Source organism: Dromaius novaehollandiae, chromosome 3 (assembly GCF_036370855.1).
Source record: "Dromaius novaehollandiae isolate bDroNov1 chromosome 3, bDroNov1.hap1, whole genome shotgun sequence".
NCBI classification, from domain to species: Eukaryota; Metazoa; Chordata; class Aves; order Casuariiformes; family Dromaiidae; genus Dromaius; species Dromaius novaehollandiae.
In genome coordinates, this window is record NC_088100.1 from 117,987,024 (window position 1) to 118,004,269 (window position 17,246).

At 44.9% G+C, this 17,246-nt stretch overlaps 1 protein-coding gene across 2 annotated transcripts in view; it reads right to left on the reverse strand.

Annotated features, from left to right (window-relative positions):
* The window catches only part of GALNT14 (polypeptide N-acetylgalactosaminyltransferase 14), a 136,192-nt gene that overhangs the window by 40,159 nt on the left and 78,787 nt on the right, over positions 1–17,246 (reverse strand). For both annotated transcript variants that reach the window (XM_026094732.2, XM_064509923.1), the window contains one exon: positions 10,528–10,626. In XM_026094732.2, the coding sequence (XP_025950517.1) occupies positions 10,528–10,626 (99 nt within the window). The remainder of the gene's footprint in view (positions 1–10,527; positions 10,627–17,246) is intronic.

Consider the following 17,246-nt stretch of genomic DNA (forward strand, 5'->3'; position numbering starts at 1 on the left):
GGGGGGAGACAAGGGCAACTTGAATATTCAGAGCCTGCCTCCACCCAGTCTCCTGTATAGATTCAGCTGACAGAAGTGCAATGCAGGTCTTAACTCTATAGGAAAGTGGTTGCAAAGGGGCTAATTCTGCTCTTGCTTATACTAGCAAGCATAACTCCACTGAAACCACTGCACTGCACTGTAGTCTCAGATTTGGGTTGTTAGTGGTACTTGCTGCCTCAGAGCAATTCCCCTCAGAGCATTGCCTATGGAAGAAAAAGCAAGGGACTGTTTTCAGGGCACTGGCCTAGGGCTAGGGAGATGTGCCATCAAGTCTCTCCTCAGTTATGGACTCCCACTGTTGCCCACTGACAAGCCATTTATTACAAACTCTGTGCCTCAGTTTGCCACTCCATAAATCAGGCATAATCTCCCCTGAATGCCTGAGATGGTCATGTGGCACTTCTGCACCCGTGGTGGCCACAGCTGTGTCCCAGCTGGGCATCTCTGGACCTGGTGTGTGTTGGGGTTCCCTCCTCAAAATGGAGGCTGCACAGCTGCTTGTAGGGCCCACTAATGATCTTGCATCAGCAACAAAAGTTAGTACAACCTGGGAGCACATCTGAGCCTTGCTGGGCACAGAGATGGCCCTTGGGATCCTGAAGGGAACCAGGGGAGTTATAGCACGTTTGGGCACATCAGAAGGAACTTGCACTGAGAATAGATTTACACTGCATTGATGTCAAAGGAATTTTCTCTCTTTTTTTTTTGCCCCTAGAGAAGAGGGAGAAAACATTTTAGAGAGAAACCAGAAAGAGCCTTCGGCCAGCAGGGGCCATGGCAGAAACCAGGATGCTGGGACCCAAGGCGGTGATTTTGATAGCCTTTCCGTGCCCCATGCGCGGTGCAGTACCTGGGGTCTGCACGTGCCCCCTCACCCAGTCCTCACCCCAGCCTCACTTCAAGCAGCAAGTGACTGTGGAGAGCAAGGCAGCGTGGCCGACTGGAGGTGGAGAGGGCAGGCCTGACGTTCCCAGCCCCTTCATTCCTCCTCTGTTCATTTGCTCCTTCCTCACCCCGCTCCCCAACCCCCAAATGAAAAAACCAATGTGACATTTGCTACCAAAACATCACCTGCTCTGTGGCACACTGTGCCCATCGTGTCTGGGAGACTGCCAGCTCCCTGGAGCAGAGACCATCTGCTTCCCCATGTCTGCCCGGTGCCTCACACAACACCGCTCCACTCACAGCTGGACCCTGACATCACCACACCAAACGTGATTCATCATCCCACTCACGCATTTCAGGTTTCATATTTAAAGGCCTTGTCATTGACCGCAATCATCTTTTTTATCTCTTTCTGCAGCATGTGAGAGATACTGTTTCTTCGAGGGATGCCAGAGCCATTATAGTGCTCAGAGCTGGGATCCATTTCAGGTCACTGTCACCATCTAAAAGTGAGGAGTCTAGCTGAAGCAAGTTTTCTTCTTAGTTGTGGAGGACACCTCCAAATATGGTTTATGCCAGCTTTACTTAGCTGAGTGAAAGCACCCGTTCGTTCTTCCCATCTGTCTCACCCCCAATACTTTACTTTTGGATAGCTAAAACGAGCAAGATACACCTGCCCTCTGAAGATACTGAGCCAAAGGGAAATAAAGAGAGACAAGAGGTTTGTGTGTCCCCTGATGGGTAACAAGGGGAAGGAGAAACCTGCAAGAAGTCTGTCCCCTAACTGGTCCTTGCTGGTACCAGACCTTACCAATGTCCCCCAGGCGGTGGGATGGCCTGGTCTCGTCTCCTTCTGAAAGATACACAAAGGAGCGGGACAAGGGGAGCATGAACCTACTGTTACACCACCACGGCAGAGCCAGTTTAAGCAGCAAACAAGAAGGGCTCTCCATATCCACAGGACATAGAGGGTTGACCAGAGTAAGGGCGAAGAACTTGGTACACAAACTAATGGTAGAGGGACCTCTCTGACCCCAGTTCTGTGAATTCTCCTTCCAAGAGGGTCTCTGAAAGATAATACTTTGAGCAACACAGCCTCCCTCAGACTGAAAACACCCAGTACCATCACAGCCCTCTCTGATAACTGCACTTGTGGCACTCACCCATACAGTGACACTTTCCTAAATCCAGGAGGAGAAAAGTCTTGGTGAAAGCAGGCCAAAAGGCTGAGTTTATTACAGCATGAAGGGGCAGCCCATTACTGCCATTGTGAATATCTTCACAGATATCTGCAAGCCCAAAAATTGCCCCTAAGCTGGCAGTAAGGACCACTCAACACAAGCATGAAGAGTTCTGCAGAAGAGACTTACTGTAGTATTGCTAGCGTAACTCACTCACTTCCCAATGGAGCTGACAGTAAATGTGCTGGTTCTTCAGCAAGGCCAAATTCACATCTCCAACACATTTTCTACCTGAGCTCCATTAATCACATGGTAATACACCAAGACCACTGGAAACACAGCAGATTATATATGCCCTTATTGCAATATTCTTCAGCAATAACTGGAAACTGAGACACTGAATCCTTTAGCTTTTTGGCATTATGGGGATTTTTTTCAGGTAAAGCACTCTTAAAAAATCAAAGCCAGCTTTTCTGTTACTTGGATCTTTGCTCAGCTTCATTTTTTTTTATTCTTTATTTTTCTTTCTTTCTCTGTGTGCGTGCAGCTTTTTCCTTTTGTATTTATATGGGCAAAAAAACCCAAGACAATTAATATCATAGTGCTTTGAAGTCCCTCTGTTATTTATAGACTTCTTTTTTTCCTGAAATCAAACATAGGTAGATATACGGCAGTGATGAACATATTTTAACAAATCAACACAACCTTTAAATACTACTAAGCCAGAGATCACAGTATTTTCTCTCTTAAATCGCAGAAAGATCTGTTGCCGTCAAAATGAAAACTCATGGGTTCTAGTCCTGAAAGTGATTAACCTTATTCAACTGAATATGATCAGATTCTCTGCTGAATTATCTTGAGAAGACAATGGTGAATTTTGTTTGTTCAGTGGATTTAGCTGTGACTATGCATATGTGACCATGCAGAACTTCACCCTGCATTTTCATCATAAGACCAGGTACCTCCTGTTCTCCTCAACATTTTGCTGGGATTCCTTTCAGTATACCCAGCAGTAAGTATCAAATCTAATAATTCCATTTCTAAATAATTGCCAGTGCAAAATTTATCCTGACATATGTAAAATGCAGAAAATATTTGCAGAAGGGAGTTTAGGCCTTCTGTTTGTCAGTATTTTTTTGGTCATTGCCCAGAATGCAAGTTTCTTTTTAGAGGTGACTGTGGACATTGATCCATCTGTTTTTACGAACCCATAATTCTCTCCATAGCAACATATTGGGACTTGTTAGGAAAAAAAGAGAAGTCTTTGGGAGCATAGTAAAGTGTCGAAGGGACCAGGGGTCACAATTATCAAAATCAGAACGAAAGTGAGGAGAGAAAATGCCCGCCAAAATGAACTGCTTCAACAACCCAAAATGGCTAATTATGTAGGAAGAGAGACATCACACCAAGAATAACTATAATGAGCTTTGATTACACTGCGGCTTTTGCATTTTATTCTTTCAAATACCCACCAGCTCTTTGAAATTCAAGAGTTCTCTTATGTTAACATCAAAAGGTAAAAGCGCATATAGGGCTGTATACTTAGTCACTGCGAGAGATGATTAGCAAATTAAAAAAAAGTCCAGGGTTTAAGAAAAGAGCAAAAAATAAAAAAATAAAAAAGTAAAAAAAAAAGCACAAAGTGCTAATTATACAGTTTCTGAGCAACACCTGGCTTGTTTTGGCTTCTTTAATCAGACTCATTTCAGTTATGGCACAGACTCTATAAGGTGCCTACATACTGCCTAAGGAGCTAGGTACATGGCTTTATTATTTCCTTTTTTCAGAAGTGTCTGGGTACACATAAGGCGATGTCACATGGGGAAGGTGTGAGTTGCTGACTGTCCGGGACATCACTTCTTGTGCTTATAAGTACTGGAAAATGAAAGGCATGATATTCTACCCACTAATTAATGATCTAAATATTTGATGTGGTATTCACAGCACTTGCATCAGGACTTTTGCCAAAGGTTGTTTTTTGGTTTGTCAGCAAGAGGTAAATAATTAAGTCTCCTTATTCCTGTTCTGAAGTCCCCAGCTGCAAATTTGAAGAATAAATAAATAAAGACCAATCAGCAGAGTAAACTGGATTGTCTCATCACCTGAGGGGCCTGTGCTGAAAAGGGTTCCTAACAGCATTTCCCAGCAATGTTAACGGCTAACAGGTGACGACTCTTAAATCACCACAGTCTGGCTCGGAAAGAGAAAGGAAAGCATGTTGGAGGCTCAGTATTTAAGTTAGAAGGGAACAACAGTGTTATGCAGTGTGGAGACATGGAGTTAAAAGGGGATCTTAGCTGTCCTCTCTCCAGTCCCACTGCCACCAGGATTCAAGTGTCTAAAGCCATATTGCAACCAGCCTCCCCAAGGTGTATCCACAGATGAGAAAAGAGTAAGAAGGTGACTTAGTGTGGGTGCAGTGTAAAAGTGGCAGAAGGATGGACAGCAAACCTTTATCTGACAGTAGCTCTAGTGCCATGTGTCATGAAAAATCTGCTCTAATTCCTGCCCTCTGCAGCACAGCCAGTACTGTAGGGAAAACCTTCACACGTCTGCTGGACGGCGGGAGGAATGAAAAGCAGGTACCACTAGATGCTGTGGGCAAGCTGCCAGTTGGTGTCTTTGCAGGTTCACATGGAGCCTCCTCCTCATTTTGGCACCTTTCACTCAGGGACCTACCACAACCACTGACACAGGGGCACAAGGAGGGGACATGGCCTCAGTGTGGTGCTTCACCTGAACATTAACCCAGCTCTTCTGGGAATACATCCTGCCCCCTTTTGGCCCTCATAGCTCCGATGCGAGGCATTATTTCTCCTGTTTTTTTGTCACGGTGGCCAAAACAGATGTACTGCTGCCACACCTGCACAAGGGCCATAGTGCCTTTCTACTGCTGCTAGGGCAGAACCCAAAACCATTCCCATGAATAGCAATACTGAGTAAGAACATCTGAAGTAGCAACAACTCTGCAAGAAATGAGCATGCTCAGGTAAGTGTTCACTAGCACAAACTAGGAAGGCACACTCCCACGGGCAACATCAATGAATAAAATGCAGCACACAAGTTGAAGGCAGGACAGGGCTGAAGGGAAGGTGCCTGCGTAGCTCATTCAGCAGTGGGGAACATGGTCCCATGAGAATTGTCTGCTCTGGGAAGCCTGGGTGCAGGGAGACAGGGAGCTGGCAGGAGTCCCAACACACCACTCCCCCCATTCCTAGTTTAGGGCTCTGATGCTTATTTGTGGCCTCCTGAGCCTTTGCCTTTTTTCCCTTCGCTGCCCACTTGCCATCAGTCTCCTTGAAGCTCTGAGGCCGATTACTTCCAGGGAGCTCAGGTATGCGCTTGGACAACCACACGCTGCCACTCCTCTTCCTCAGCAGGCGGCCAGGCAGGACAGCCTCACACACTCTTCTCCTGTCAGGCCCTTGTGAGTGCTGACTGACCATAAAGCTTCCAAAACTGCTCCCAACCATTTGGAGAAGGCCATAACACAAAAGATCTGATGATCTGGGATTACAGCATTAACCCAGATCTTTTGCATCTCTGTCTCCCTCCAACCCTGCTCCCAGGGGAGGCAGTGTTTCTCTTCCCTCCTGGTCCCCAGGGATGGGTGCACACACCAAGGCTTGCTCCCTGCTGACTACAAGAGGATGCCACACCAGATCGAGCCCATAAAGCACAATTTTCATGCAGTGGCGGCTGCTTCTCTGCATGTGAGTGTGCTGATGCCAGCAGAGGAGGGATGGCAGAAGAAAGGGGATGATACTCTCACAAGCAAGTCACGTAGTGCATGAAGGTATTGTGATCCTCCTGACTACAATGTGTTTCACGATGGTGAGGTACTATTACTCATCATGTTGAGACACCTAACACTCAGTGTGACCCTAGACGATAATGAGGCCAGCTCCTTCGCTGGCCTCACTGTTCTTTCCCCTCCAGTGATTGCTATGCCCTCCTGGATGTCCTTCTGCTCCCCCTGTGGAAGGGCCAGGCAGCTAGTGCTGGGGACTGAGATGGATTCCTTCTTAAATTCAGGCTAGCATAGGACAGAAAGAGAGGGAAGGAAAAGAAGAAAATAAAGGTTTCAGAAAAAGCAATCTGTGTGTTCTTTATTCTCTCCTTCACTACTGTCTTCTCTCTCCTTGGGTTTATTCATATGGTCCCACCCCCATACTGTTGGAGCATCTTACCATCTTGAATATACTGAGCCTCAGAACATGAAATGCATGAAACCAAACCACAGTGAGATAAGAAACTTGCCCGAGGTCATTCCAAAAGCAGATGGCATAAACAAGAATCCAATGACAGTCTCTTAACTGCCAGTGCAGTAAAAATTTTCTCAAAAGCCACTTTTCCATTCACCCTCTCCTCCTTTCTGGCCTCTGCTCCCCCTCTCTATTTCTCTTTTTCATGACACCCAGCCCCTACTACCTGGGCACTTTCACTTATTCACATAGTTACATAGACATTTATAAATGCTGACTACATCATTTGCAGAGATTTAGGCATTCAATTAATTTAGCTCCCCTCCCCCCTTTTCTTCCAGCTGGCAAATGGTCAGAGAAAAGATCATGAAACTTTTTAATTAATTCATTATTCAACACAGTCCACTAGCTTTTCTCAGTAGTTCTGATGATGCAAATTGTTCATAAATGAACCATCACAAACATTCACAATGTGACTTGCGTAACGGGTGCTGCACAGGCCAACAGCACAAGCCACGTGTTGGCATCTCTACTTTATGGGCCACAACACTTGCATCCACACCAAGAGCTAAATGCAACATACTGAATCTGCAATACAGCTCAGCCTTAGCACTCAGTGAAAATTAAAGTACTCAGGCAAAATCTTGCAAAGCTTTCAAGTGCCTATAGAAAGATATAGGAATATTAACATCTCCTGCTCATCACATATGCGGTTCATCCTCCAAGAGCTGATTTGCCCAGTTGGGACAACATGACATGGACCAGCTTCTGTCCTTTCCGTTCTAGAGTGTGCCTTCACTTGCATTTCCCTCTGTCATCCCTTCATGTTTACTACACCCACTAATCTGTGTGAAGAGTACTTCAAAGGATGCTCAAGATTATTGCTACTGTCAGGCAACCTAAAGCTATATCACATCTGCCCTTAGCTAGGGGCAAATGCCCACAAAAAGTAGTCCATGGAAGGTAGAAGATGAACAGTTGGATGGTGATGCAGTTGCTATGTGAGAAGTGTTCCCCTTGGGGGACTAGTGCTCTGCCTCCCCATGGGTTTGGGCAAGCCAAGCAATTTTTTCCCTGTTTTCTGGTTCTTATAATGGAGGTTAATAGACAACATTCACTTTGCAGGAGGATTGGAAAACTTAATTAAGATGGAACTCAGGAAACTGGATTTGTAACCCAAAATTCTCTGCCAATCACAGACAAGTCATTTCACCTCTGTTTCTCAGTCTGTCCATCTGTGACCTGGGTTATACTGAAACCAAGAACGCACTGCTTTCTGCACACGGAGATGTACTGATGAAAACAGGGTAGAACAGGTGGCCATTTTCATCATTGCTATGTTCAACATGCCTTCCAAAAAGCAGAAAGCAGTGTCAGAAAGACAGGGTTTATTTTGGCTGGCACATGGAAAATGATCTATGTTGTTAAAGCTACCATGGGACAGAGATACCTGGAAGATCTAATTAAACTAAGCATTTGCTGAGTGAGGGAAAAGAAAAAAAAGGCAGATGAGTCAGAAGGCACAGCAAATTAACCTACAAAATCTGAAGAGGCAGATGGGCTCCAAGCTGAGTCCAAAAACAGTCAGGGAAATGGCAGTGTGTGCACAGTAAGGGCCAGGGAGGGGCAAGGCAGGAACCACGTCACCAGCACCGCTGGCCGCCAAAGGCTGGTACCCTTAGGACCGAAGCCTGAGCCAGACAGTCAGATCAAAAGCAAACCTGCAAGTGCTGCATTCAAAAGGAAGAAAAAGGAGAATCCTGATGCCAGGAGGCCTTCTCTAAACTACAGGGAACACAAAAAGGAGGGCCATTTCCTAGTGGTTAGTTCAGGAGAGCTTAGGATCTCACCCAAGTAAGTGAGTGGCAAGGGAGACAAGGACTGAAGCTTTCTTCTCAGTCTTGTACCATGTCCTCACTGCCCGGGTTTGTCCAGCCTGTAGCCCAGTCCAAGCCACACTTTGCAATGTTGGCTCTGGAGCATCCTCTAGCGTCTGGCACCATTTTAAAATCGTCCTCTGAGAAACAGAGCTCTCACTGGGACCCACCACTGGGGAATACCATCCCACAGACAAAACACAAGAGCTGGAATCAACAGGGGCCTGTGAGTGGGGAGGAGCAGCATGCAGGACAGAAGCTGTGAGTGAAATCACAGGCAACAGGGTAAGAAAGTCAGCAAAGCCACCTAATCAAGTCAAACAAACACAAGGAACAAGAAAGGAAGACACTTTCCATGTAGAAATCAAGAACTTCAGAGGACAATATCCCAGAGGGAGAAGGAAAAATTCTAGCTATCTATATTTCTAACTGTGGACTGATCACACCTAATGAAGCCAGACATGGGGGATCTAGGCATAACAGGCACGTCATGAGTCTAGCATCTCTCATGTGGCAACACCACTCACGACCGTGTCTGCCAGGCCAGTCAGATACTCAGTTATGGAGAAGAGAAGAAATTAAAGCCCATCATTGCACCTTACATATGTTATAAACATTCCGTGTCTCAGGAGGACTGTGCTCGGCTTCACCTTCGGATCTCCGTTACAATGGATTTTGGAGGATGGTAAACTCACCCAAGGTATTGTAAATATAACAGAAGGTTCAGGATCAAGGAGATGGTACAAAACATAAAATGTCAGCGCTATGCATGTCTGAAATCCACACACACTAAACAGAGAAAGCAAGGATAGATTATAAAGTAAGAAGTGAAGGAGATCGGATTGGGTGTGAAACCATAAAGCAAAGCAAGAATTCAATTTCAGGACTGTCAAACTCACTTGTAGCAATGAAAAAATTCACCTGTGAGAGGATGCTGTTCTCAAAAAAGAGTCCATTGAGGTCACAAAGAGAATGGGGCACAGATGAAGTCCTCACGAGCAAAAATAACTCTACCCCCAGGCAGCAATCCCATCTGATCAGGACTGACAATGGCAAGGATCCCCTGGAGAAGCCGTGGTTTAACTGACTAGGTTTTCAGCAGGGTGCACCTGGGCTGCAACTGGTCCTACATCAACACAGCTGAGGGATTTTCAGCAAGATTGTACTGGTTTTCCTCATCTAATCAGACAGCTTGAGAAGAGGTGCCTGCACATGTCCCCCTCCCTACAGAGATTTGTCCATATCATGCAACCAAAATCCTGCTTGGCAACAAGCACCCAGAACCAATACAACAAGCAGCAGCAGGATTGAGGGCCTCGCTGTCCTTCAGGCAAGCAAAGGTGGCCCCAGTGTGTTCCTGTGGCTGGACTGCTCCTGCATCGAAGCTAGCTCTTTTTCTTCCTGAAGGGCAAATAAAAGCTGGCCATGGGCATGTACAGGATCTTGGAGCCTATTGCCTGACTTACTGCTAGCAAAGTCTCAACTACATGGGCATGAAACACACCTGCAAAGCAGTTAATACTGACACATAATGGAGCTAATCCAAGCTCGCTAAGCGGTGTCCCACCAACCAAGACAGACAGACCTCCCTAAAGGTGTGGAGGATACACCTTATGAAATCTTTCCACAAGAGAGTTTGTAGAGTCAAGGCACATACTGGGATTAAACGCTGATTTAAAAAAAAAACCTGCAGTGAAAAGGAAGCATTTGCTGTATCTACTATGGCAAAACATAGCCAAGAACAAACCAACAAATGAAAGAATGGCCACGTGCCCAGAGCTCTCCACAGTGCATCCAGAAGACCATAGAAACTGTCCTTGAAAATCTAGTTTGCATGTGCACCAGAGCTCTCAATTATCAAGCTTTGCTGGCATTTGATGGGTCACTGGAAAAGCTCAAATAGCAATACTACAGCAGATATCTGCAGAATAATAGCTGTCCCTAGACAACTGGGACAGAATACAGCTGAGCTCTGATACCCAGCTGAATTTAAAAAGCGTTATCCCAGACTCTGTCTAATCTTACATCTTTCCCTCAAGAGTGTCCAGTACTAGACCCTGCATAGAGAGCACACTTATGCACTTTCCTGACCATTTCACTGTAAAATACTACCTCTCACACACTTGTTTTCTTGCTAGTTTCACTTGGTAATCGTTTGAGACCATAGCTGTTAGGCCCAGTCATTTCACTGTGGTGAGTGTATAGAGATTCTACTTTTATTGGTGAAAATCTCTAGCCCATTCACCCTTCAAGAAAGGAGAAAGGAGAAAAGAGAACAAAAAAAAAAAAAAACCCAACACTTTTACAAATATATTCCAAAGAACTGAAACCTCTTACCTTCGAATCGTTCTTAGCAAGGTAGACCTGGCCTCATTGTGGAAGGTAATGATGACACTGGTTGGCGGGAGATCTGGACGATAGTGCAAAGTCATACACCTGAGGAGGGAGAAAGATGAAAAGGTCATTCAAGTGCTGAAATTAAAAGTGGGATCTCATTTCATTAACAAAAGCATTAGAGGTAGGTGGTCCTCCAGCCACTATTAAGGGCGAGTTTCTCCTGCATGAATCCTTTCTGATGGAGGCCAGAAACCCAAGAGTAAGTCACTGAGGATTAAAGCAGAGAAAGAGCTTAACTGTCATTATTAGGAAGAGAAGGGAACGTAGGTGCCCTCTTGCAATCCTTTTCTTTAACCACATTAGCTTCCCAATCAGCACACTCTGTTGGAGTCATTGGCTTCCCACATCCACAGGAAGTGGGAAGAGAAAGGCCTTCCCTCACCATCATCCACTAGCAAATGGTTGTCACCAATACCATGTGGTGACATGATCCAACTTACAAACAGGTGGTTCCCTTCCACTGTTAGATGTTGTACACTTAGAATTACGGAAACTACAGCTCCTCTTTAGAGGAGCAAAGAGTCCAATGGGCTGTGATTTTCTGGCCCAGGTGTCAACAAACTTGCCCTCTTCTCCTGACTCTATGACTGACCCTGGCGTGACCACAGGCAAGTCAGCTCACCCTCTGTGCCTATTTCTCCACTACGCTGTATTTCATCTGTTCAAACTAAAGTCTCTTCGAAGCAGCATCTCCCTTTCATTAATGTTTACACAGCTCGCGGCACAATGGGAACCCGTTGTCAAAGCACCAGGGATCCTGGGTACTACCATAATATAACAAACAATTCATACTACACTGTTTCTGCTCCTTAACCCCTCAGGATTTTATGTTAAAAACTGTAAAAAACAGAAGGTGAGGAGGTGTTTTGCCAATTTGTAAAAATGATGGACTGAACAAAGTTCTCAAGTCCACCCTGGGGTAATCGCCTTCTCTTCACCCCACACTATGAAGCATATACACCACTAGAACCCCACAAAGCCTGCAAGAGCTTTGTACTCAGATACCCAAGATTCTCCCTTTCCTCCCATCAAAGGGTTTCTATAAAAACACTGAAAAGTAATTGATCTCAAACAAGATGTATAGCATTTAAAAGGCTCTTTTGACATGTTATATTGCCTATTGTGCCTTGGAAACTTGAGAGCTAATTCTGATCAGCTTTAAACCAGTTAGGGAACCATTTCCTTCAGTAAAGGTACTCCGCACTGACACGAGCATAAATGAGATAAGAAATGGGACCTTTGAGCAAAAGATGCATAGCCAAGGTTCTTATAGCTGTAAGTAAGTTGAAAGTATAATCTTAGGGTTAGAGTTGAGAGAAGGAGAAAGCATAGAGGCACTGTGGGAGCAGGTCTTGAAAGGGGCTGCCAAAGGAAGGTGTGTGCCGCCAAGAGACCCATCCTGGGAGGACTTTCTTGTCTACATGGGTTACTAGCAGATGTAAAAGGAGCTATTCAATCCCAACTTTCAGCTTTCTTTCTCCGACTTTCTAAAGCAACCATTTCTATAGCTTGGCCACTGGGTAAGTGATTGTGAATTGATTGTTTCCTTATTCATTCTGCTTTCATGACATAGCCTGACTACAGGGACAGAAGGGGAAAAAAGGGGATTCAACAGTTTTCAAAACATTCCTCGGAAGATGAAGGCAACGGCTGTAACCACATCCCCCTACTGCCCTCCTTCTCAGGTTAAGTCTTCATAGCTGTTTTAATTCCTTTGACTTTTAGCTGATGAAATTCACGGTTTTCTAAGAGCAATGCTATCATACAGCTGCTCAGGAAATCTGCATACACCTCTTCCATCTTTACTGTTCTTTCTAGGTCCCTTTCAGGCCCTGTGATAACTTTAAGATGACACCCCAGTGTCAGGAGTACATACAACACCCAGCCCAATGAGCACTGTATCACAGCGATTGTACTCGTTCCTGCCCACATGCCACTTGCACACACTTCTCCGATTGCCCAAATGCTTCCAACACATTGCTCAAATGAAGCAGGAAATGGAACTGGGCAATTACTTTTTCAACAAACCATAAATCCATTCCCCCAAACTCTAGACCACAGTATCTGCAAGGCTAAGACAAGAACTGACAAGAAAATTGAGTGGGGTAGAGGGAGGAGAAAGGAAATAGAAGTAGCCAAATATTGCTGTTTGATATTATCAGCAGAGAATGTTGCACTCAGAAATGCCAAAATGTTTGAGTTTTTTTTTTTCATGGAAGTTTTTCATCTTTTCATTTGAAATTGCTTTTCTGTTTGTTCACGGTGACCTAAATTAAAAGGTAAAAAGAGTACACAGTGGGTTAAATTATTCCAGAAATAAGAAAAAGATGACATCTTAGGTAAAAGAGAATATTTGCAAGCTCATACTAAATTACACGCTGTTTTCTTTCATTGTTTCACTCAAAACCTTTCCCAAATCCTGTCTCTGCTTGACCAAACCAAATTTCCCATTGCCATCCTCATCTTTTAGCATAGTCACCAATGCAAAAAATTCATTATTCAACCAATTCTAATTCTAGGTACACCCTCAAGGGACCCCAAAGGTGCATGACCAGTCAGCATGCAGAAGAAAATTTGATGACATTGGCCCATGTGGTAATACCCTCATTCATCAAAGTTACCTTCCAGGGATGCTAAAAGGCAGAGAGTTTCTGAATTACCAAACAGCATCAGGTTATGCCCTAAGCTACCAGTCCGGGTCACTTTGGCTGCTTGCATCATTCAGTAATGCACTTAAATTGAACTTTCCCAGTTTGATTGCATGAGAAACAAACTACTGCTGTTGTGTGTTGTTTGCTGTGCACAGGCTCAGCTCTTGCTTGCTTTGCAGAGCAGCAATGATGGACTATGATTGCTCTCTCTGTGCTATTTATATACAATTATCTCCTAACTGTTCCCAGATGTGTGTCCTTCCACCCACTTTAAGCATGGCATCAAGAGGGGTTCTGTGTAGCAAACAAGGGAAGCTATTTTTGGCAAAAGAATGAAAAACAGTGGAAAATACTAAGTCTTCAATACTTCATTTATGTTATTACAATAGCTAATAAGCAATGCCACAATGTATGCATGATGTAGTACCCCCAAGTGGGAGTGTCAGGGATATTGCACACTGGCTGAGCCTGCTGGTGATGCAATGAAGACTCCCTGTGTTGGACAATAACTCATCTTTAAAACTCCAGTTGTTGCAGCAGCAGCAGCAGCAGAGTATGCCCTGGATCAGTCTAATTAGAAAACGTGGATTCAAGAAACACTAAAGTGTCATATGCAAACACCTCCAAAGCTTGGTCACTGGCTTTGCGACTTACCCCTGACTTCTGGGTAATGAGGCCTGTAACATCTCGAAGATGGGATTGATCACAGTGCTGCAGCTACTGAGTGGGAAAGGAGTGCTCCTGCTTGGATGCAACAGCACTCACAACCTCACTTCACATTTGTGTGCATAACTACACCACAGGTGGGAGTCATCTCTCCAAACCCTAGTCAAAGTAACCCCAGCTAAGGCTGAGACTGCCAGATGGGTTCCCCTCTCCAGAGGGAGAGAGGCACCTCTGAGGGTGAGGTGCTGCACCTGAAGAGATATTTCCAAGGCAGCTGAACAAACTGTCCTTTGAAAGTCTGTCCCTGAGGTGAGGTTTGTTTCAGGCACTTGGGGAGCAGGATGTGTGATGCTTGATACTGTCGCGTATGGGATTTTTACACATAGGCTGATCCATTAGGAGCTTCCCAAACTATGGCCAAGAGGAGAAGCCTGCTAAGTGCATGAGGAAGTTCGTGAAAGGAGGAGTGGAAAAAAAAACTGTTGAGTTTCCCCCAGCTGGTTCCTTTTGTTCTCCCCCTCCCCAGCGCCCCCCCCCGCCAATGTAACTGCAGCTAAATATCCTGGCTTCTGAGAAGGCAGATTTCAGTTTAAGTTGTTGACTACAAGTGTTTTTTGGCACTTGCTTGGGTAATAAAAACCACAGCTTGGAAAAGCATTAAATTCAGCATGTCCAGAATTATTCTGTGTGACAATTACATCTGGGGTAATTTCAATTTAATACCTCACTGCAAGTGAAAATTGCAGCATGCAGCCCTAAAATTGCTGTAATAATGAAAATAAACCCACTAAGAGCTGCCTGAGCTACCTCAGGCTGTCACTGGATAAATGTTTTGTGCTGCTTATGGTATTTCATAGGTCACCCAATTGCCAACAAGGAAAAAAAAAAGAAACCCACAGTATTTTCAGAAAACCAATAAGAGGTTGAGGATTGGTTTTTAGATTATGCTTTCAAAAAAAAAAAAGAGAGAGAGAGAGAGAATAAGTGCGTGGCTTATACTTGCAGTATGTTGAAGCTCAACGGCTGAAGTCATCTAAAGCTGCATGCTTTGAAATGTTGTAACAGGACTAGGGAGTAATATTAGAAAAAACAAGTGCTAGTCTGAACACTATGCCAGGCTGAACCGCCTGGAAACGTGGGCTGCTCAGCCAGCTCCAAGCAGCTGGGGACCCATGAGAAGACAGAGGCGAGGCTAGCCTGCCCTAAAACCCGAGAGACTATTCAGCCAGAGAGACGGTTAGTTTTCCCTCCCAGAACTCAAGAAGTCAAAGTTTCATTTAAAAGGAAGTTTCACTTTTCTGCTGTAGGTTACCTTCTGTCCCATTTCCAAACACTTCTAAAATCAAGAGGATGTTTATGAAACAGACATTCTGGCTTGTACTAAGCTAGCCCGTGAGAAAAACCATGTGGGACAAATGGTATCTCAGCCTGCAAAGAAAGGCTCGGATTGATGACTGCACTCTTCTCCCCCACCCACAAACACACTCCCACTCCCCTCACTGCTGAGTGGTAGACCCCATTCAAAGCTCTAGTCTGAATATCCAAGAACCCCAGGCAAAAAACCCTATGTAACCATTTCATTCTTTGCAATTAGTTCCTACCACAGGCACCTGAGTCCCACAGCTTGGGAACTCATGCTCCTCAGGAATTAGAGACCCTTGGTTTTCCTTAAGGATTTGGTGGGAGTTGAGCCCTCAACTCCTGCTGCAGACACCTTAGGAATCACCCCTTGACAATCTCAGCCTAAACTGGCTAGGATTACTTACTTCCTTCAGGGTGGAATGAGCAGCACATTTCATTTGCATATTCTCAATGTGCCATTAATAGCTCAGGAATAAATTATGGTGCACCCATTTGAAGAGAGAGGGAGCAGACAGAGTCTCGCACTCATCATACGATGCAGGGGATCCTCTCTGTCCTATGCAATGATTGTGTGAGGGCTTCACATGCACGTGGTAAGTCTTCCAGCACTATTAAGTTTAATAATCATCTCTCTCTTCTGTGTTTTCTTCTGTCTGGTGTATGGAAATAGGGCAGTATTTAAATAGTTGTGAGCCCTGTGGGGCTCGTGTTTTGAAAGCCAGCCAAGAACAACAGTAGGTACATAAATAGGCCTTGGACCTTCTAATACAGCAGAGAAGCAATTTGGGACCCAGACACCCTCAACAGTTTTCTCCATAAAAAGACTGCTACATCAAGAGCAAGCATCACAACGGCCTCTTGCAAAGTCCTAAATCTTGGACAGTTCTAAATCTGATCTAAATCTAGGGCCTTTTACACCTCAGAAGTCTGCCACTCTGAGGACGTATTCTTGGTGCTTTGCAACCCTCATGCTACTGGACAGAGACTGGGTAACATGCCCCCGTCACCTCCTCATGCAGCCACCCTTGCACCCCTAGAGGTTCTTCTGATGGAGGCAACAAACATGGATTCCCAGGCCATTTCAACTGGTTTTACATTTAAAATAGCAGGCTTTATTCCTAACACCCCTTAACACACAAAAACCTGATCTTAGAAACACCACTGAATAGCACAGTGGTAAAGACTAACAACGACAACAGAGACAAATCCTGTTCCTCCGCCTCTTCTGGTCCACTTCTGGACTCGGAATGAGCACGTTTTTTCCCCCCAACATCTGCTATTCCCATCTCCATTTACCCAGAGAGCTGCACTGTTTTCCATGCCTCTGTGCATTTATAGAGAAACACTGAAACTCACCTCTCATTCTCACTCTCCTGTGTCTTGTTAACTTTCTTTAAAAGATTATCCTCATCCCTCTCCCCAACCCTCCCTTGCCAGGCTTCTGCTCATTATTTTCTGCTTCAACAGCGATCACTTGGCAGCAGCTCTGCTTTGAATTTTTAACATTTTCCATGAAGTCCGAACTCTCCCTCACAAAGCTAGTGACTTGCAAAGCACACTCTGCACATTTATTTTGAACAGTCAGCCTCGTCAGATGGAGTTACACCTTCTTTCAACTCCCTGCTAGTTCCTCTCTTCTCTCTTTTACTTAGAAACATGTGGGGGAGAACGCTCTAGTCACTGTGCATCTAAACCAGAATATTTGGGTTTGTGTCCACCCTTCAGCCACACTTGTCCCTCTCACATCACCCCAGAGGGCAGATACCTGCCATCAGAAATAGTGCACATTCATATCACAGCTTTTCCATCACCAATGGACAAACCTACAAACATTTCAGGGCTGGGCTTCAGAGGACTTTCCTCAAGGTCTGGCTACTTCTCAGAGCTGGATACCTCTCTTGAGCAAAGATGTAACAAGGGTCACACAGCAGTGTAAATCCCATGAGCTGCATGTTACAGACTCGGACGCTCCACCAGAAG